Here is a 22,594-nt window from a genome sequence, read left to right as displayed (position 1 = left end):
ATCCAGTTAGGTCGATGAAACAAGTAGCGCCATAATAGGAGTGCATATATTGCGGCCCTGCTTGAAACACAGTGCAAGCTTGATACCCCGCCTGTGAGAATACTTGCAAAATGGCAATATGACACCGACACAGGCTGTAAACATGGAAGGTAAGCGGTTCAAGTGCGCACTGACGCCACTTCCGCTTTTCCATACGCCGAGCTTACTCTCTATATCTGTTCCCACTCTCACCCCGTTTCGACAGCTCGGCCGCTAATATATCTGCACACCTCACTCCAACACTCAGCATCACCGCGCCCACAGCGACCGAGCCGCACTCGAGTCTGTACGATGGCCTGCTACGAAGGTGAGCACGACCTAATGCGCTCGTGATCATTCCTGTTATATTGTGCTAGAGAACAATACGGCAGTATAAGGTCTGGTAAAAGCCTGTGGCCATTCGCTCGAAAGACTACATTGCAGGTATTCAACAATTGATGAAACCACAGTAACAAACTACTGACCAAGGCGGCAATCCACGAGGCCGGTAATTGAAGTCATAGGCCTAATAACAGTGATACTAATCATCTGAAGCATAAGTGATGCTACATCACCGTAAAGATGGTCAAGTTTGAGACTTGACGAGTGCCACTGGGCTTTATGCCACGAAACAGAAAAACGTGATTCGCCGATGCTTATTGTTGTTTTAATCCGTTAGTCTTCAGTCTACATAACCATATAGAATTTTGACGTGGTTGGTCGGAAGGATGTGACCATTGTCAACATACATGGTTAGAGGCGGTACACCGTACCTTCGTGTGCTATAATCCTACATAGTTGAAATTCTATCTCCATTTCAAGATATATCTGAGGTTTAAAATGATAAAATCAAGCATTTACACTTCGCAACTATCGCAATACATTTAAGCTAAGTGAGCTCTATGACCACATATAGCAGCCATTGGAGAGTTATATGATGATCATATGTGGAGTTTAACGTTCCAAAACCACCATATTAAGAGAGACGCAGTAGTAGAGGGATCCGGAAATTCGGACTACCTGGGGTTCTTTAACGTGCGCCCAAATCTGAGCAAACGAGCCCACAGCATTTTCGCCTGCGTCGAAAAGCAGCCGCCGCAGTCGGGATTCCATCTCGCAACCTGTGTGTCAGCAGCCGAGTACCAGAGTTATATTACCATCTGCTGAGTTGAAATCCTAGAAGCACTCATGACAAAAGTAATATTATTTAATAAAGCCCCTCAACGTCAAACTTCGTACGCTATTCATCGATGAGTCGTTGGTCATCGCCATAGAGTTCCATACAATAATACCTAGAGGGAAATCTGGCACTGCGATTGTGTACCCCCATGGGAATTATGGGAAGTACAGGCTTCGTATTGGATAGTGTTAGCTATCAAACTGCCTACAGATCTTTTTCTACAATTTCAGTTTCGTTCTTCGCGCAGCGCGGGTAGTGGGGTGCGATGAAAAACGCTGAAGCAGTGCTTTTGTTGTTTGAAGAGACTAAAAACAACTAAGTTCCTTGATTTGCTGGGACTTTGGGGTTTTACGAGTCGTATTCGACAGTTTAAACGAAGTGTCGTCCACCCACCGCTGCGCATAGATTTAGCGTCTCATGCCATGCAGTGCAAGATATTCCATCGAGTTTGTGTTTTTTCACGAGCGCGTCTTGCCTAAACTCATTCGAAATGACTGCAAAACGACGGTGAAACAAAGTAGACGCATCGTCACGCTTCCTTGACTTCACAACAAAACGAGAGGTACGTTTGGGGCAGAGTACCGGCCGACCACTTGGACAGACTCACCTGGCATCGCAGCAGATGAAACGTTAAGTGTTTGTCACTTAATGCTGTACTCTAACTTTCATAAATAGATAATGCGTACTTTCGAGTGCAAAACAAGCGTGTTTGTTTTTAAGTGTTGTAAAATTTTTTATTATATCTTGATGCTAAATGTAGTGGCTAAATTTGTCCAGCTTTCGCTTCTGCCTCGTGGTCATGGAAACATTTAGCAACAAGATTTACATACAAAAGAATAAAGAAATTTTCATATAAATATACCTTCATATCACTTTGTTTTACATTCGGCAAACAAGCGTCGCGAATCTCAAGAACGTAATCCATCCAAAGCAGACCCAAAGCCTGTACTTCCCATCATGCATCGGGGTACACGCGCCGCTGAAGGAGCCCACGTAGACACTAGCGCCAGATTTCCCTCTAGGTATTATTGTATGAAACTCTATGGCCATCGCGTTATGAAACAACCTTAGCCATTTCCCTCGTCTCCACTGAATCAGAGAAGTCACAAATATGGCGGTGCAGCATTCAATACCCTTGCCTGCCAAATTGGTTTGGTGGGCCTGTAGAGGCGTATAGCTTAATTATTGCGCGATTCATCCACGTTTTCAACTGCGATAAAGCCACGAATCACACTGAATAAGGCGACAGAGAAGCTTTCAAATGGAAGCGCAAGCAGAACGCATCTACTTTAATAAGAAAACGCATCTTTAATGAGAAAACGCATCTGAACATCTTTCATTTTTTTTCTTTTTTTTCTGTCACGTACAAAAGCAAGGCATCAGACAACGCTTAATTTCCTTTCACATTCCCTGAACAGTTGCGGGTTCAGTTATGCAGTAAATGAAACTCACTTAGGCAACACTTCAAATTCAATACTCGCATTGTAAACATTAGTCGGCAAACTAGCTCGTGTGTCTACTCACCAGACTCACTGAGACTCAGACACGCGACTCGATCCGAGTCTGAGTGAGTCCGAGTGAGCAATCTGTTGGGGAGTACGAGTGAATCCGGCTGAGAAAAAGTTTTATGAGTCTGAATCTGAATGCGTACCAAAGACAACATGTGTTTGTTGAGAAAGTCTTAGTGAGCTCCACACGATTTTGCGGCCTATGATGGTATAAAGCATGAAACAAATGTTCTGTCAACAAAGAAATGACGGTTTGCTGCAATTGTCATCACATTCGTTGGACCACAGAAGTATGCCGAGAAAGAACAAAAACAATCACTAATCAATTACTAGTTTCATACTCACGTTGAAGCACACAGCTTGTAAAGTGGTCAGCATGTAATAAGTTATATGGACGAAAACTCCCCAAAAGTCTGCATGGTGCAACGTGCTCCTTGCTAGCGGGCTGTGATCTGCTGTATTCTGGACCGCATACTGACAGGATGGTTAACAGGACGGATACTGCTCTCAGATATCTTCCCTCAATGGCACGTTACGCGTTTATTGTGAATTCACAGGCAATGAAATGTTTACAATGTACGCATATTGCGTCGGAAAGGGGAAGGAACGCAAAGATGCAACTTCAGCCATGGAACATGACCGCGTGACAAAATTGTACCCAACACACTGAAAAAGAACGAAAGAAGGAAAAAAATGAAAGAAAAAACAAGTCTAGATTTACACCCATCAACCCCCGGCCTGCGGATACGTCCGTCGGCTCTGCTTCCTGTCAAGCTGCGAAATCCCACTGTCAACATGTGATGAGTAAGGTAGCGGCGTTTGTGCTTTACGTCATGAGGGGTTGGTACAATTTGACGCTTCAATTCAGTCTATAGTTCTTTCCTCGTGTTTCATCCCTGTTACGAATGTGGCATCGCCTATGCCTACCACAGCCAACGGCTCGTGAGCGGTAGGTGACATGAAAGGAACAGAACTGAGCACAATGAATGTTTCATTTATGCCAGTGCAAAGTGTAATTTGTCCCTACAATAATCTATCAGCCTCTGTGCTTTTTGAAGGAAAGAGGGAGTGAAACGAGAGGGGAGGGGGGGGGTGCGTACTAGGAGCTTTTTGCAAGCACCATCCGAAACTACATTCAATCTGCCTTTTGCGGCTATCCCAACCCAACCCCTTCACCTAACACTTCCCGGAAACACTGGCAGTCCACACTGCTCCGCTGCTCTGACCGGACGGTCCAATGGGCCTTGGTGGAGCGTACCTGGGCCGCGGCCAACGCTGACGGGCTGCCGAAAGAAGGAGCCCACACCAGGGCCGCTCCTCGCCATTCCTGTCTATTCATCAATAAACATTTTTCAGTCAGACCGCGTGCACGAATATCGTTCCCGAAAAAATACATTATTGGAAAGCTTCGTGAGAACATATACGGAATGGTGTCCCGCCGTGGTGGTCTACTGGATAAGATACTGGACTGCTCACCCGCAGGTCGCGGAATCAAATCCCAGCTGCGGCGGCCGCATTTTCGATTGAGGCGAAAATGCTGTAGGCCTGTGTGCTCATATTTGGGTGCATGTTATATAAAGAACCCCAGGTGGTCGAAATTTCTGGATCCCACCCCCACGGCGTCTCTCATAATCATGTGGTCGCATTGAGACGTTAAAACACATATATCAATCAATCAATCATATATGTAATGGTACTGAGTGTATGTGATGAGCAGGCACATCCATACAAACTGGCGGCTAGCGCTGCACATCTAGTTGGTGCCGCATTCTTTGGTGTTAACGGACTACACCCAGGGTCCAACAAAGATTTGAATTCAACTGCAAGCGCTTCGCGCAAAAATTTCGCCAACAGTTGGTATCATCCAAAATATAGTTCACAGTAATTTCTAGAAATCTCAAAGCTCTGACAATAACGCCTACACAGGGGGTTTCAAAAAATGTGTCCAATATTGTTTAAAAATCAGCAAAAGACGTTATTTCCTCGCTGTCTTCACAGCTGCTTTTTCTGTAGCGGCAGGCATCTTTGAAGGGTTGAAGACATCATAGGGAAGAGTAATTAGAACGGTTAAATAATTACCTTTTTAATTAGTTCAGGTTGGCAGTTAAGCCAAACGAGAGAATTCAATTCCTTCATACGAAAAACCTATTGCCGCTTTGACATTTTGAAAAAGCGGCCTCTAGCAGGAACTACGATGTAATGAAATTCTCCCCAATTCTGTGGTGAAACCGAGACTGAAACACGAATTTGAGACTGAAACGCAAAAGTGAGCGCATTTGAAATGAGGGAGCGTTGTCATATCAACCATCAATCGTTCCATCGTGTGAGTGTGCGGGATGCGCTCGCAATTACAACGCGCATGACGCACGATTGATTGATTGATTTGTGGGGTTTAACGTCCCAAAACCACCATATGATTATGAGAGACGCCGTAGTGGAGGGCTCCAGAAATTTCGACCACCTGGGGTTTTTTAACGTGCGCCCAAATCTGAGCACACGGGCCTACAACATTTCCGCCTCCATCGGAAATGCAGCCGCCGCAGCCGGGAATCGAACTCGCAACCTGCGGGTCAGCAGCCGAGTACCTTAGCCACTAGACCACCGCGGCGGGGCGTGCATGACGCACGTACGTTAACAAACTGGAAATAACTTCACCCCTGTAACCACTGTTTTGAAGAGTGACTTCATAGTAATCGTCTGCTTGTTACGTTCATCGGTACGTTGGTTTCGGTTTCACCGCGGAATTAAGGAGAATTTTGTTATTTCGTAGTTATTACTAACGTAGGCTGCTTTTCAGAAATCTCAAAGTCGCAATGTTTTTCGCCTCATGGACTTGAATTATCTCATTCGACTTAGCAGCCTCGCTCCAATGATCAAAAAGTTAATCAATTGAATTGCCTAAATTACTGTTCAGATGATGTCTTCAACCCTATTAAGATACCTGCCGCTACAGAAAAAGCAACTGTGACGACCGCGAACAAATAGCGTCTTTTCGTGTCTTTTAAACAACATTGAACACATTTCTTGAAACACCCTGTATATGTTCGAAACGCATTCGTACTAAGTGCGGAGGCTTTTAGGGGATCGAGCTGTCGTATGTTTTCGTTTTTGTTTGGCGTAATAAAGCAGGCATATCCAATTGTGGCACATTATAGCTCTCCCCTAATAGTTGAGTTCATCTTGCTCGTCGAGTGCCGTGATGGCGATATCAGGCGGACAGAACTTTAGGGGCCCCGGCTGTCGTTTTCTGTCGTATGATGTCAGCGCTTTTTGCCAACGCATGTAAAACAACGTATATAAATACAAAAAAGAGGAATCAAGTGAGAAATAGAAAGAGAGAAAGGGAAGAGCAGGAATGAAATGAAAAAAATAGGGAAAAAAGACAGAAAAACTGGAAAAGAGAAGAAAGAAAGAAAGAAAGAAAGAAAGAAAGAAAGAAAGAAAGAAAGAAAGAAAGAAAGAAAGAAAGAAAGAAAGAAAGAAAGAAAGAAAGAAAGAAAGAAAGAAAGAAAGAAAGAAAGAAAGAAAGAAAAGCTGACAGTCCAGTATTCTACCACAGAGCTACGCCGGTGTTTTTTTTTTCTCTATCTCTCTTTAATGCATAGAAATAATGGATGCTTGTGACTTGTTGGCAACTTGCCTTAGGCAGGCTTGATGTCGGCAAAGCAATCGCGTTAATACGACTTATAAAGTGTTTTAAAACAGCGAAAGAACAACCAGTCGTCGCACAATGTGAATAGCGTAACGAGTCGGCCGTTTAATGCTCTAACCCATTACAAAAGCTTGTTCTTGTTGCCCTCTTAGCTGTGGTGCATACCCCCTTCAGCCATAATTTCTCATCGCCGTCTGCCACTGCATGAACAATTGGCACGAAATTCCTTGCAAGTGTTTAGCGGATACCGCGCTTTTCAAAAGAATGACGAAAAATAGCATACATAGCGAATGCTGGTCTACTACCTAAAAGATTATTATAATGTCCTAGTGGGTATCAAGAAAGTGTGCTTGCAGTAGTTACCCAATTAGTGTTTAGAAAAGACTCTGAAAGGCCGCTCTTCTAGCTTTCGCTGTGACTGTGCTGCGCCTTCCGTGCAGGCCTGGCGTTTTTTTTTTTTTCTTAAACACAATTTGACTTCTATCCTAAATACAGACTATTTGCAATAAAATAGCGCACTATACTGGCACCTCAGAAAGAATAACAACAAAGTGACGCGCACAGCGCACGCCACACGGATGTGCGAGATAAGGGAATCACACAGGATGCGGGATTAAGCTAACGCGTTCAAGTTCCAGTAAGCACCGACAAACACTCGCCGTACGCACACCTCCCATGAACGCACAGTTTTCGTTTTGCGTACGCCCAGTTTGAGGTATACAGCATTAGTTTACTGTGCACAGCTTAGGAAACGTGCACTCCACTCTATAACGTAAATAAACTAGCGTTTGAGTGTTTCTTCGCGTTGTCTAGCCACGAAGCAGATAGATAAATTTGTGGGGTTGAACGTCCGAAAACCACCGTATGATTATAGGAGACGCCGTAGTGGACAGCTCTGGAAGTTTCGACCACCTGGGGTTCTTTAACAATTAACATGTACCCAAATCTGAGCACACGAGCCTACAGCATTTCTGCCTCCATCGAAAACGCAGCCGCCGCAGCCAGGATTTGATTGCGTGACCTATAGTCGCGAAGCAATAAGCTGTAATAATTGATATCGGTCGGCCCAACATAGAAGCCCAACATACAAGCCGATCTTTTTCAACGACGACTAGTGCTTTTGAGTGTTAGGGCTAGTTGAAGTTCAATTTTTGTTAAGGCCGTGCAGAGCGAAGCATCACAGCCGACGAAGACAAGCTCTTACTGCCAACTGAAAGTTTACTCTTTCGTACAGACATTTTGCCAGAAAAGCACAGAGAAAAACCAAGGAAGGATTACCAAACACCGAATGCAAAAAGACCCCCACCATTGGCGCCGGCGTCTTCCAGGAATGCCAGCTCTCGGGCTCCCTCGGACTCACTCAGACTCAGATCAAGCCGTGAGTCGAAGTCTAAGCGAGTCCGGGTGAGTAATATCTTGCTGGAGTCTTGAGTCCGAGTGAGCCCGTTTGAAGAAAATTTTCGTGAGTGTGAATCCGATTGATCTCGGCCCAAGAACACTTAGGTGAGTCTTAGTTCGAGTGAGTTCGAAGCGCTATATATATTTCTTGAGTGAATCTCAGTGAGTTCCATATTTTTTTGCTAACCTACAGTCCTATCTACTCAATTTCAGAATTACTATCAGCCTTGCCAGGATTAGCTTATATTCATGTCTATTCACACGTATTCCAAAGCACATTTGTTCATACACCATTTCAATATTTATTGGTCAGAGGCGTAAATTACGCGGGAGGTGCCTTGACGCCGCCTCCCCTCCATTTCTTTCAGAAAAGTTCTTGATAAATACATTTCACGAAGTCATCGCTTCAAAGAAGTGTGACCTAACTGGTTTGCAAGCCCACATAACTCGTATTCGAAGGTACTATTTCAAATGCTGTCAAGGCGAGCACCAATGGATTGAAGTGTTGGTGTTCCGCCATGGTGGTCTAGTGGTTAAGGCACTCGGCTGCTGAGCCTCAGCTCACGAGATCCAATCCATGCCGCAGCGGCTGCATTTTCGATGGAGGTGAAAATGCATGAGGCATGTGTGCTTAGATTTAGGCGAACGTCAAAAAACACCAGATGGTCTCATTTCCCGAAGCCTTCACTACAGCATCTCTCATATTCATATGGGGGTTTTAGGACGTTCAACCCAACAGTTATTATGTTGGTGTTAAAGAGCATTCGCACCTTGACCGATAAAACCACTTCTATAGGCTAACGGACTCACGAGTCGTATCACTTGGACTCAGATCGAATTGTGAGTCTGAGTGAGTAATATTTTGGTAAGCTTGAGTCTGAGTTCGGCTGAAGAAAACTTTCGCGAATGTGAGTCTATGAGTCTGGCTCGCAAAACTTTTGGTGACTCTTGAGTCCGAGTGAGTTAAAAGCACCGTACGTATTTCACAAGTGAGTCTGAGTGAGCTCCACAGGTTTGGCCGACCTCTGCTTATGCAGAGACATTCTTCACGTACCATGAAAGCTGCTTCCACAAGGGCTGCACCTCTCCTCCTTTTTTTTCAATAAATTTTTTCACTGACTTACTTCACAATTCTGAGGGTACTGGTGTCGATTGCCCATGTGCGAGAAAATAACCTTAGCCCTGTGGAACAAGGACGTACATGGCTGCAAACATTCCTTTTTGTTTCTAACCCTACACATGCTTTTGCAGGCGATCATTCAAAAATCTTCCGGTTCAGCACACATGGAAAACCCCACAGTGCAAAAGCACTTTCTGCACGGCACCGCGCACACTCCCCAAGTCTCACAGTGCTTCCCATCAAACTCGGGCTCTTGTTTTTTTTTTTTTTTTTGTACAGTGCCTCTTTGTAGGAATGACTTTCTGGCGAAACAGCCGGTGCGCAAGAAGTAACGCTGCCCGGTCGTCACGCGTTGTGCTTCGGCTTAGCAGCAGTTACAATCCACTGCACGTGTTCACTAATTGGGTTCAGACACTTGAGTAATTCACACGGACTTCCTTCGCTGCCACGACACCGCGTGGAGTAGTTCTGCTGGCGGTTACGGCCATCTTGTCAGTTTTGCTCTCGCTAGGTCAAAATTTTGTTAAAGAGCCACCGAACGCAACCACCGAGCGTGCCCATCCCTTGTGTGGGGAAACGCAACATATAGGTTCAGCGCTTTCAGTGCAGTCTTGTTCCATCTCCCGCGTTGCATGCGTTAGGCTGTTGTGCGCGCTGAACTAAAATTGTCTATTAAATAGTGAAGAGGAACGTGGAGCCATTATGTTTGTTAACCCACGAGCATTTGACTGCGAATCGATGAATACAGCAGGCCACCTCCTTGTTAAAGCCTGCGTTGCTTGTTCCTCTTACCCGTGTACTTAGATTTAGGTGCACCTAAGAACCTCACTTGGTCGAAGCATCCAGCGCTCAAATATACGGCGTCCATCATAATCATGTCGCGACGTAAAACCACAGCAATTGTTTTTTTTTTTCTTTCGTTAAATTGGCTTACTGTTTATTCACTACTTTTCTCACTTTCTACTAATATCTCCAGACCTCCAGTCTGAAACCTCCTGACTCACTCCTGGTGTTTCCGATAGCACAAAATCTGAGAGTTAGTATAAATTCTAGCAAATGCCGAGCACGTTAATGTACACGCTGCTCGCAATGTCTCGCAGCATACCGTCGCAAGTCCATCTGCCAGTGGGTAATGTGCCACGGCAGTCATATACCTGATGGTGCGGTGCCCGGCGGTGAAGACGACGGGGAGACCATATACGTCGGACGCGCATTACACGACGGTGACGTCCTTCCGGGCAAAGTGGTGCCTTCGCACAGCTGCTGCTACGTCTCCCATGCTCGCGCCGAGCACAGCTACAGCAGCTATCAAGTGCGTAAAACTTCACGTTGTGTCAGCCCCTCACAAAAATTCTTCACGTAAGCCCACTGGCCAGCATTCTGGCTACCTGAATGCGTGATAGCGATTGACGTTGCGGCCAGACGACCGCTCTGTCAATGGCTCAACGCAGATGGCATTTGCGCAAAAGAAATTTTGTGAATACTGGCACTGAGGATATTGTTATTGAATATTAAGTGAACGAAAAAAAAATGGAGTCGAGCTCACACGTTTGTAAGTATGTTCTTTACACAATTGTTTATTGTCAGGTAGGTTACTTTTACCGATAGCAGGAGCTGAGTCTTGATCCAGTCATTTTCCGGGCGTGTAATCTTTCCTCTCTGGTCGCCTAGTGAATTAGGAAGGAAATAACACAGCAGGGTGAAGAAAAACTGCGTTTCAGCGAACGTTGCTCAATCGGTTGGCAGGCTATCATTGTGGCAGCACTGTTTTTTGATTGAGTGAGTGATGCACCTTGTAAAAGGGGTCCGGCAACTAAAACTGAAAAGCTCCAATCAACCGTATAGACTGCCAACCTATGCACATGCTTAGCAATTCAGAGTAGATTGTCATATCGTGAAATGAAAGCATTTCAGCGTGCACCCACTCTGAGCCACGTGTTTTGGGAGGTCTACAGCCTTTCTAAGAGATATCAAAGTCGCAGCCCATGTGGAGGCACCTTTTGTTCAGAAGCCAGTGGCAACACATTTAGCCTTTTTGTTGTTCCAAATCTGGGGAACGATAGCCACAATTCATCGCCATGCTAATTAGGAGGACCATTACTTGTACTGGAGCCCACAGTGAGACCTGGTGAGAGGACAAGTATAACATTAAAACACATAGATGTATATAACAGTGTAGACATATACTTGGATCGACACTCCACACAGCGCAAGTGAAAACTCTATTAAAACCCAGTCAGGGACACAAAGGCACCATGACAGTGCAATGAGCAACAAATACATTCAAAAGAAATAGAATTTACAAAAGGGTCAAAAGGTCCGCTGAAGCTCGCTGTAAGTCACTTCGGCTTGCGACTCTTCCCTATAGAGAATACCAGACACTATCCCGAAGCTCACATACACTCCTTGCCATTGCTGCCAGGTAAGACATTGTTTTACACAGAACCCTAAAAATTGCATGCTGGGTGCTCTTCTGCGTCCACCTGTACTTGTGACCGTGATTTAGAGATCCTCGAGATGTCGTCTACTCGAATGCGAGTCCTGTCATATTTGCCAAATGTCATCGTTCTTGGGTATGGTTCGTATAAGACGAAAGCCGGCAATACGCAGAACTATAGGCAATGATAACCGGGTAGGCTTGTGATATGTACCGAGAAAAACATGCGCAAGAGTTCAATTTATGAGCTCATTGCTCATTGGTAAACGAGCACGCAGTCACGTTATCATATGCCAGCCTATATATTTCGACAGGTGCTGATCTCCGATGATCCTGACATGGCTTGGGTACCAGCATCCGAAGGCTCGGTGCCAACTGGCGCCATCCAGGGCGGCATGACCAGTTCAGGAGAGCCGCTGTACATCGGCCGAACCTTCCACGAAGGAACGCTGACCATTGGAAAAGTGCACCCATCACACAATTGCCTGTATATACCATACGGCGGCGACGAACACCACTACACCAACTATGAAGTGTTGGTTTGCAACACAATAAACTTCTGAAAAGTACACTATGGAATTCAAAAGGCCTGCAGATAGTTATAATGTGTCAGGAAACCATGAACGAATAGCAACTATTGTATTTACTTTTTACACACGCACACACATTGAGAGAACTAAATGCATCTGTCTGTCTGTCTGTCTGTCTGTCTGTCTGTCTGCCTGTCTGTCTGTCTGTCTGTCTGTCTGTCTGTCTGTCTGTCTGTCTGTCTGTCTGTCTACGGCTTTTAGTTCTCCTGGACGTTTAAGTAATGATATCGATACCAAATTTGGTATGGTATAACATGACTGTATGGTGAGCATAATTGAGCAGTGATAACGTGAAAATTATGACATGTATGTCCTGAATGTCATGATTTACATTTTATGGTCTTGCTCTCGCGGTGGTTTCGTTTACATCAGATGATGCAAAACTGGTATAGCATGGCCCGACTGCATGGTGAACACAAGTGACATAAGATAACATGAAAATCATGGCATGCATGTCATGTAAGTCATGAGCCATGACAACATGGCACACTAATGATGCGGTCGCGGCGGTTTCGCGAGTTTCACATATACCAAATCTAGTATTACGGGACGTGAATGAATGACGAAAGTATGTGACTGGTGAACATAATAATTATGAGATGCGTATCATGTGACAACATGACTACATGCCACGCTCATGATTCGTTCATGGCCATTTCACTAGCTTCACTATTATCATATTTGGTATTACGTGACACTAATGAACGACGAAGGTGTACGAAACATTTAAACATGATAATCATGACATCAGTGTGATGTAACAACATGACTACACGCCACACCCATGATGCCCTTGCGGCCGTTTTGCCAGCTTCACATATATCAAATTTGGTATTACTGCACGTGAATGGATGACGAAAGAATGTGACTGGTGCAAATATGATAATTATGAGATGCGTGTCACGTGACAACATGACTACATGCCACGCTCATGATTCATTCATGGCCGTTTCGCTAGCATCACATATCATATTTGGTATTGCGTGACGCGAATGGACGACGAAGGCAAATGACACATCTAAACATGATAACATGATATGAGTGTGATGTAACATAATGACTACATGCTATGCTCATGATGTGCTCGCGACCATTTCGCTAGTTTAACATTTGCCAATTTTGGTGTTACGTGACGCAAATAAATGAAGAAGGTATATGACTGGTGCAAACAAAATAATCATGTCATGAGTGTGATGTAAGAACATGGCAACATACCACGCTCATGATGCGCTCGCAGCCGTTTCGCAAGCTTCACGTATACCAAATTTGGTATTACATGACGTGAACGGGTGACGAAGGTAAATGGCATGCCCAAACATGATAATCAAAATGTACGTGTCATGTGAAACATGACTACACGTTACGCGCATAACCCGCTCACGGCAGTTTCGCTAGTTTAACGTATATAAAATTTGGTATCACGTGACGTGAATAGGGGACGAAAGTAAATGACGCGTTTAAACATGATAATCATGTCATTGAAGTCATGTACAGCATACTTTACATGCGCCTCGTAACGATGTGCTGATTTTAAAGTGACACATCAACATTCCTTATTCGTGCTTCGCATATGATCGATTCCTATTGTACGTGGGACCTGTCTTTTTTTTTTTCTTTTGGTAACAGCAATAACAAGCTCCATGCGCCCTTGAAGTCTTCCAGTAGGTTTTAAAACGTCGGTATCTATGCCACAATAATGGTTCAGTTTATAAAAGATCCAGAAAGCTTCTGAAACGATGAAGAAAATATCCGCGCATATCCACGAAGTGGATGCTGCTGATGGAACGAGGCTAGGTTCTGAGGTCCATTATGTGTACTTGGAAGTCACCGAAAAAAGACGAATAGATGGGCGGACGCACGCACGCACGCACGCACGCACGCACGCACAGACAGACAGACAGACAGACAGACAGACAGACAGACAGACAGACAGACAGACAGACAGACAGACAGACAGACAGACAGACTGTCTATTTTTAAACTACGGTGTGGTCTGAGAGTGGTTTTGCGCACACATGTTTTGCACCTGCGCTTCGACTGTGCACGGCGCCCGCACGGACTGAAGCCTATGGACATCGTGTGGTCACAAGGACTTATATTTTAAAAGAGATTAGCTTTAATATTCTGAGCAGCTCAATATGCCATCGGTAATACCTGTCTTGGGTGATAGTGGCAATCTACCTGTCATAATTTGAGAGTGGTTGCTAAATGTGCTCCACCCCATTCTTTTTCTTCTAGTTACTTCAATCTCGTGGCTCGGCTCCGCAGTTATTACCTGTCCTAAGTAGACATAGTTTTTTACAACTCGAAGTGGACTATTGCCTATCTCCAGGCGCTGCTCTCTTCCGAGGTTGTTGTACATTACTTTCGTTTTCTGCAGGTTAATTTTAGGACCCACCTTTCTGCTCTCCTTGTCTAACTCCGTAATCATGAGTTGCAAATTCGTCCCCTGAGAGTCTGAGCAATGCATTGTCATCGGCGAAGCGCAGGTTACTAAGGTACGCTCCATTAACTCTTATCCCTAACTGTTCCCATTCTAGGCTTCTGAAAACCACCTGTAAGCACGCGGTGAATAGCATTGGGGAGATTGTGTCCCCCTGCCTTACACCCTTCTTGATTGGTATTCTATTGCTTTCTTTATGAAGCACTATGGTAGCAGTTGATCCCCTGTAGATTTCTCCCAGGATGTTTATATATACTTCATCGACGCCCTGATTCCGCAGTGTCTGCATGACGGCTGATATTTCTACTGAATCAAACGCCTTCTCGTAATCTATGAAGGCTATGTATAGTAATTGGTTATATTCTGAGAATTTATCTATTACCTGAATTATAGTATGAATGTGGTCTATTGTTGAGTAGCCTGTTCGAAATCCTGCTTGTTCCTTTGGTTGAATGAATTCTAATGTTTTATTTACTCTGTTAGCAATTACTTTTGTAAATAGCTTGTATACTACAGAGAGCAAGCTAATCGGCCTGTAATTGTTCAAGCCCTTGTCATCTTTTTTCTTACGTATTAAGATGATGTCAGCGTTCTTCCAAGACTCTGGTACTCTTCCCGTCAGGAGACACCTCGTAAACAGGGTGACTAGTTTTTCTAACACAATCTGTCCTCCATCTTTCAGCAGATCTGATGTTACCTGATCCTCACCAGCAGCTTTGCCTCTTTGCATGCTCTCCAAAGCTTTCTTGACTTCTTCTATCATTACTGGTGGGGTGTCATCTGGGTTACTGCTAGTTCTTATAGTATTAAGGTCGTGGTTGTCTCGGCTACTGTACAGATCTCTGTAAAACTCCTCCGCTATTTTAACTATCCTATCCATATTGGTAGTTATCTTGCCTTCTTTGTCCCTTAGTGCATACTTCCGACTTTTGCCTATCCCAAGTTTTCTCTTCACTGCTTTGACGCTTCCTCCGTTTTTCAGAGCATGTTCAATTCTCTTCATGTTATACCTTCTTACATCGCATACTTTACGTCTGTTAATCAACTTCGAAAGCTCTGCCAGTTCTATTTTGTCTGTTGTACTTGAGACTTTCATGATTTGACGCTTTTTAATGAGATTCTTCGTTTCCTGGGAAAGCTTGTCAGTGTCCTGACTAACTACCGTGCCTCCAACTTCCACTGCACACTCCGTAATGATACTCGTCAGATTATAATTCATTGTATCCATGCTAAGGTTGGTTTCTTCGATAAGAGCCGAGTACCTGTTCTGAAGCGAGACTCTGAATTCCTGTACTGCGTCCACTGCAGGCCTTTGTCCTGCAGTGGACGTAGTCAGACTGATTATGATGATGATGATGATGATGATGATGAATACCTGTCTATAGTACACGTTTGTACGGGTGGTAATTAATGTCATTTCTGGTCCTCACTCGCAACCTACCTCAGCGTAGCGTGGTAAGGCGCCATTTTTAGAAAATAGAAAATGCAAAAGTATGCATGAGCAAATGACAATGCGTGTTTTAAGAACATGCAATATTTGGCCCATAGCGAGCCTTACCACCCTAAAAAAGCATGAGGGCTAGGCACAGTGTAAGAATATTTATTTTTACAACGTGAGACCAAGGTACAAACTCTATTCGATCGCAATGGTTGAGTGCCGTTTAGAATAATAAAGATCAGAAGAATCCACGCAAGTTAAGGCTCACCCAAGTTATACATAATTTACTTATTGCATTCATTGTATTGCAGCGTATGGATTAGCTAAAGCAGGAGTAATCGCCCCGCCACGGTGGTCTAGTGGCTACGGTACTCGGCTGCTGACCCGCAGGTCGCGGGATCGAATCCCGGCTGTGGCGGCTGCATTTTCGATGTAGGCGGAACTGTTGTAGGCCCATATACTCTGATTTGGGAGCACATTGAAGAGCCCCAGGTGGTCAAAATTTCCGGAGCCCTCCACTACGGCGTCTCTCACAATCATGTGGTGGTTTTGGGACGTTAAACCCCACAAATCAATCAAAGCAGGAGTAATCATATTGCGTGAAATTAACACAGTTGAGCACAGCCGTGGGAAACTGTACGCCAAATCCACAGCACAACAGCAATGATGACTAACCCTGGCGTTCCATCGTCGCTGCAAGAGCCTGAGGACTAGAACTATAAAACAGTAACGAACCCAACTTTTTGATGCAGCGTAGGAAAAAACGTTACTTGTCAGTATTAATTCTTGAATTGTTTTTAAACGACCTCCTTGGATTTCGTGAGGTTTGAGCTGGTTAGGGGTTGTGACTACTTTCACCTACTGATACGTTATAAACAGAACTCCCAGTAGAGTCTCCTTTTGACGATGTCAAAGTGACGCGTAAGCGCAGTTTTTATCTTGCAACTAACCATAGTGATGCAGTCTTACCTGGAGCATTGCTGTCGGAATCATGGAACCATCTTATTTATTTACAATACCATGAAGAGCTATGGTGTGAATGTATTACATAGGCGGGTTATCCAAACAAGTTTATGAGGAGATGCAAACTTACATGGTAAAAAAAAATGCATGAATGAGGGGTGTCGCTGGATCCAACATTTAGACAAGTGGTTTTGTCTCCTTAGAACCAGCCACGGTCGAAGGTTGAAAGTGAGCAAAAGGTGCTACTTTTTCAGTCCTTGTTAGGAGCAAGTCACACTCGGCATCACAGCAGAAGGCATCTTTGATTAATCAGTTGAAAGACATTGTAGTGAACCACAATAGACGAGCCGGTTCTAGTTTGTGTACATTGATCCCATTTAAGTTGATGACCAAAAGCAAGTTTAAAGTCCATCCAAGAGAACAAAAAGTTGACTGAACGTTATAGTGACAGCCGCCATTAAAGACACCTGAACACACCATTACGGACACCTAAAGATTTAAGATTTTTCGCCATGGTGGTGATTGAAACTTTATTATATATATAAGGTGGTTGAGCCCCAGACCTCCGAGAGCAACCTGGCGAATCTCTTAGCAAGTTTTGTTCGCCAACCAGTGTTGACCATCTAAGAAGGTGGGTACAAAGCCGGTCTCACACGTGGAAATGGAAAGCTAGAAAATAAGGTTTACTACCAGGAACTTGAAACAGCTCGTTAAAGCATAGAAAAAAACGCCCCCACCCTCCGAAAGAAATCGCGAGGGAATTCGAATGCATTGCGTTGCGTCTATAACGGCGTTTCGCACGTGAGAAGCCAGCGTCAGGTGTTTTCTTTTTTTTTTCTTACATCGTAGAACCAATAGCACCGTTCGCCGCACATGGCGCTTTTATGTCACGAGAAACGTGTTTCCGGCTTCAGTATCTAGCGTGATCGGTTAAAAAATACTATGAAGTGAACAAAACAAACAGTTTTCTTGGCTCAGCGTTAGCGTTTTACAGCGGCGTCTCTAGCACACATTTCCGGGTGTTCTTGAGAGGCGCCCAGCCAGCGAATGGTCGAGAGTGAGGCGCGACCAGACTGGGGGCGCAAGGAGGAGAGAGAGATCGAATGGCGAGAGAAGGAGCGGCGAAACACTGCCTCTACCCTCTCCTACACTTTTTCGCACATTCTCCGGTTGCTAGGGGCGAGGATAAGCGCGCGCGCCCGTAGCTGTTTCTATGAGAGAGGGAGTGAGAGCGGAGAGTGGCACCGTAGACAACGCCGGATACCTGACATAGCCCAACTAAGAAATGCATTCGCATTTTAAAAAAACTTGGAGGGTGGCTGATCTTCACCTTCAAGAGTAGAACGCGACAGTATAAGTGCGACCCGTGCCTTCTCAACTGCTTGTCTAGTTTCAGTTCACGGTGGACTCGTCAACCAGCCGCATGGACTGGTTGACGAGTCAACCAATCAACCAACCTTTCCATCTATCTATCTATCTATCTATCTATCTATCTATCTACCTATTTATCTATCTATCCATCTATCTACCTATTTATCTGTCTATTCATCTATCTATCTATCCATCTATCTATCTATCCATCTATCTATCTATCCATCTATCTACATATTTATCTATCTATTCATCTATCTATCTATCCATCTATCCATCTATCCATCTATGGACACGCCTACGTCTGGATGCCTTCGTGATCACTTATTTATTTATTTATTTATTTATTTATTTATTTATTTATATATTTATTTATTTATTCATGATACCTTACAGGGCCCGATAAGGCATTGAGTAAGGGGAGCAAGTACGAAACAAAAAATATCAGAGATAAATGCATTAATAAATACAGGGAAACAAAATTGAAAAAAAGAAAGAAAAAAAAAGGGGTACAGTGCAGTTAAGGAACTTTTTTCCCTCCTCCCTTTCCCTTTTCCCTCCCCCTTCCCCCCTTTTTCCCCCTCTCCTTTACACATGGCAAAAAACAGCAATTAATATATATATACATATATATGTATATATATATATATACACACACACATACATATGTACAGTGCAAAGCATTTTCAAACAGAGGAACAGCATTTCTTATTCCATGAAACAATTTTGCGCCAATCACACACACTCGCAAAGGAAAGAATGGCGGAAGAATTCGCGAAATAAAAAGTAATGGTGACGACATGATACTATTTCAAGAAATGCTTACGCAATTGGTCAAGAAATGCTTGATGGTTACTGATAGATGCAATATTGTCGGGAAGATCATTCCATAGAACAATGGCTCGGGGAAGTGCTGATGAATTGAAAGTGTTAGTTCGTCCACTGATGCGTTTAATGCTATATTGATTATGCAAGCGGCGTGACATGCGTGAAGGCGCTTCCAGTGGTAAGGCAGATGGCCTGATGCTATAGCGATATTTATGGAATAAAGATAAAAGAGAAATGGAACGACGTACATTTAATGGCACAAGCGATATGTCATGTTTGATCTGCGTTATGCTGGAATGTGGGCTGTAGTTGGAAGTAATGAAACGAGCGGCTCTGTTTTGTACAGACTCAAGCTTGTTAGTCAGGTAGATTTGATGAGGAGACCACACTGGTGAAGCATATTCTAATTGCGGACGAACGATGGTTTCATAGGTGAGTTGTCTTAGACTGCTTGGTGAGTTCCACAAGTTCCGGCGCAGGTATCCAAGTGACCTGGATGCCTTGGCAGTAATGGTGTTAATATGCATGTCCCATGAAAGATTGTGCTTGAGATGGACGCCTAAATATTTATAGGATGATGCCTGGGATACTAATGTGCTATCTATGAGGTATGAAAAATCGGAATTGATGCGCTTGCGGCTGAAAGTGATAACCTTGCATTTAGTAGAGTTAAGACTCATCTGCCATTTGTCACACCACTTTGCAATTAATATGAGATCATTTTGAAGTACGAGGTGATCTTCGGTGGATTTAATTGAGTGGTAAATGATGCAGTCGTCAGCGAAAAGACGCAGGTTAGAAGATATGCCTGTGGGTAAATCGTTAATGTATATCAGGAACAGTAAAGGACCAAGGACACTGCCCTGGGGCACACCTGATGTTACGTCACAGAGAGATGAGGTAAAACTGTTAGCTGAAGTAAACTGCTGACGGAAAGAAAGAAAGTTACGAAGCCATGATAATGTTAAAGAATCCAGACAGAGAGCTGATAATTTCGAGAATAAACGCGAGTGTGCCACACAGTCAAATGCTTTAGCAAAATCTAAAAAAATACAATCCGTTTGAAGATTAGCGTCCATGTTAGAGTGCAAGTCAGTTGTGAATTCTAGCAGCTGCGTGTCACATGACAGTCCTTTTCTGAAACCGTGTTGCTGAGGAAAAAAGAAGGAATTATGTTCAAGATGAGCGTAAATATGGGAGGCGATAATGTGTTCAAGTAACTTACAGCAAATGCATGTTAGTGATATGGGTCGGTAGTTATGCGGGGAATTTTTATTACCGCTTTTGAAAATTGGGATGACCTTGGCGATCTTCCAGTCCGTGGGTAATAAGCCTGATGATAATGATTGCTGAAAAATATAGCAAAGAATTTTACTTGATATTAGGACTGTGTTTTTTAATATTTTAGAGTTAATGTTGTCAACTCCAGCACTGGTTGAGATCTTGAGATTTCCTATGAGATTAGCGACACCTTCAGCGGAGACATCAATCGCACTCATGTACTGATAATCATGGTCAGGAACAATGGGTATGTTGGAATGATCTTCCCTCGTAAATACAGAAGCAAAATATCTGTTAAAGACATGCGGGCATTCGCTATCATCAAGTGGCTGCTGTTTATCGTCATACAGTGAAATGTGATTACTAATGCTATTAGGAGACACAACACGCCAAAACTTTTTAGGATTAGATTTCAAGAGAGAGGGAAGATCCTGGGAAAAATATTTCTTTTTTGAAGTTCGAACGGCGCAACAGTAGCTTTTTAAGCATTCGCGATATTTTTTTCCAAGCCGATGATGTAGGTGCAAGCTTAGCTTTTCTGTAAAGACGCTTCTTTTTATTACGATGACGATTAAGATGTTTGTTAAACCAGGGATTAGTTTTATCGTTGGAAATGGACACCACGGGAACGTATCGGTGCACTAAATTTGTTAGCACGTTCTTAAAAAGCACCCAGTTCTGCTCAACGGTCCTATCAAAAAACGATGGTAAAAATGTCCGAACGAAAAATTTGTTAAGTGCAATATTCATATCCTTATCATTAGCTCGATTGTAATTGCGGATTTGAGTGATCGTGCTACCTTGAAATGCAAGAGGAATGGTAAGTTGTAATTGGATAAGCTTGTGATCACTAAAACCGTCAAGGTATAAAACATCACTAATTGACTCAGGAGCATCGCAGAAAACGAGATCAAGAATATTAGTACCGCGGGTTGGCTGATTAATTGCTTGGAAGAAGTTGAAGTCTAAGGTGAGGTTTATGAGCTCTGTTGCATTTTGGCAAGAAGATGACAATTGAGACCAATCTATTTGCGGAAAGTTAAAGTCACCAACCAGGTAAGTAATGTCGGCTGGGTATTTACCGATAGCCGAAGTAATGGAACTTCGAAGTTCGTCAATGAAGGAACTATTGGAATCCGGCGGACGGTAGCAGACGCCAACCAGTACCTTTGCCGTTAATGTAGTACAGGCGGCCCACACTATTTCAAGGCAGGAGTCGGTATTCACCAGAAACGGCACTAATCCTTTTTTGATAGCTATAAGAACACCACCGCCTTTTTTAGCTTTGCGGTCATGTCTATAAAGGCTATACTTATTTGGGTTGGCAAAAATTTCACTGTCCATTACATTCGGATGCAGCCAGGTTTCCGTAAGTGCAACAATATCGCTATCAGCATCTTCCAAGAAGGAACACAAATCATCACGTTTAGGAAGAAGGCTTCGAATATTAGTAAGAAATAAAGATAGTGTTTGAGAACTGCTGCGACTAGGTCTAAATATTGCTCGAGTTCTTTTATCCCTGCCTAGCTATCTAGCAGCTGCTATAACAGTGTCTGTCGCACTATCATACACATACGTTTGTTGATCAATCAGTAGTTTATCAAAGACCAGCTTGCCTCTCTTATCCTGCATCTTGGCAAATTCAAGTAACTTTCGCCTTGCTAACCTGGTCGCAACAGAAAAGTCTTCTCTAATTGAATAAGGCGAGCCATTGAGCTTATGCGCAGATGCAAGAATTCGCTGCTTGTCCTTGAAGAATGCAAGTTTAGCAACGATAGGTCTGCGCTTATTCAAGGCAAATTTCCCTAGTCGATGAACACGCTCAAAATGGCTCTCAGTGATAGTAACATCCAGCTTTTGGCCGCAGAAGGTAATAATTTTTTGCTCAGAATCATCCCATTTTTCTTTTTCATCATCCTCAAGCCCAAAGAAAAGCAAGTTCGACCGCCGAGACCTGTTCTCAGCATCGTCACATCTTTCTGTAACCTTATTTAGTTTCGCAGCTAGGTCACACAAGGAAGGATCAAGGCCACTGAGCTTAGGTATGCTAAGTGACTCTATTGTGTTTTCCAGTGACGTAACACGGCCAGACAGCTGCGTAATTGCCATATCTGTAGCACGTTGCTTTTCCTTTATGCCCTTCAGCTCATTAAGTATTTCCGTTTGACCGGTCTCGAGCCTACGCATGGTATCCAATACTAATGAAAGCACACCCTCCTGTGTTGTTTGCACAGGGGGCGGACCAGGATTTGTCTCTACATCGCCGGCCATTAAGAGCAGCAAGGACATAGCAGCGGAACAACATCGCGACACTGAGCAGATAAAGCGCTTCATCATAGCACAGTACTTTGGTGGGCACGACACCGC

At 43.8% G+C, this 22,594-nt stretch overlaps 1 protein-coding gene across 1 annotated transcript in view; it reads left to right on the top strand.

Moving 5' to 3' along the window:
- The first annotated feature begins 203 nt into the window (after positions 1 to 203).
- Positions 204 to 22,594, top strand: part of LOC119176061 (uncharacterized) — a 42,870-nt gene continuing 20,479 nt past the window's right edge. Inside the window, exons 1-4 of the mRNA XM_075876346.1 lie at positions 204 to 346; positions 9,977 to 10,188; positions 11,628 to 11,874; positions 22,462 to 22,578. Of these exons, the coding sequence (XP_075732461.1) occupies positions 331 to 346; positions 9,977 to 10,188; positions 11,628 to 11,874; positions 22,462 to 22,578 (592 nt within the window). The 5' untranslated portion in view covers positions 204 to 330. The remainder of the gene's footprint in view (positions 347 to 9,976; positions 10,189 to 11,627; positions 11,875 to 22,461; positions 22,579 to 22,594) is intronic.

Source organism: Rhipicephalus microplus, chromosome X (genome assembly GCF_043290135.1).
Source record: "Rhipicephalus microplus isolate Deutch F79 chromosome X, USDA_Rmic, whole genome shotgun sequence".
In the NCBI taxonomy this organism is placed as follows: Eukaryota; Metazoa; Arthropoda; class Arachnida; order Ixodida; family Ixodidae; genus Rhipicephalus; species Rhipicephalus microplus.
This window is presented reverse-complemented; position numbering and strand designations above follow the sequence as displayed.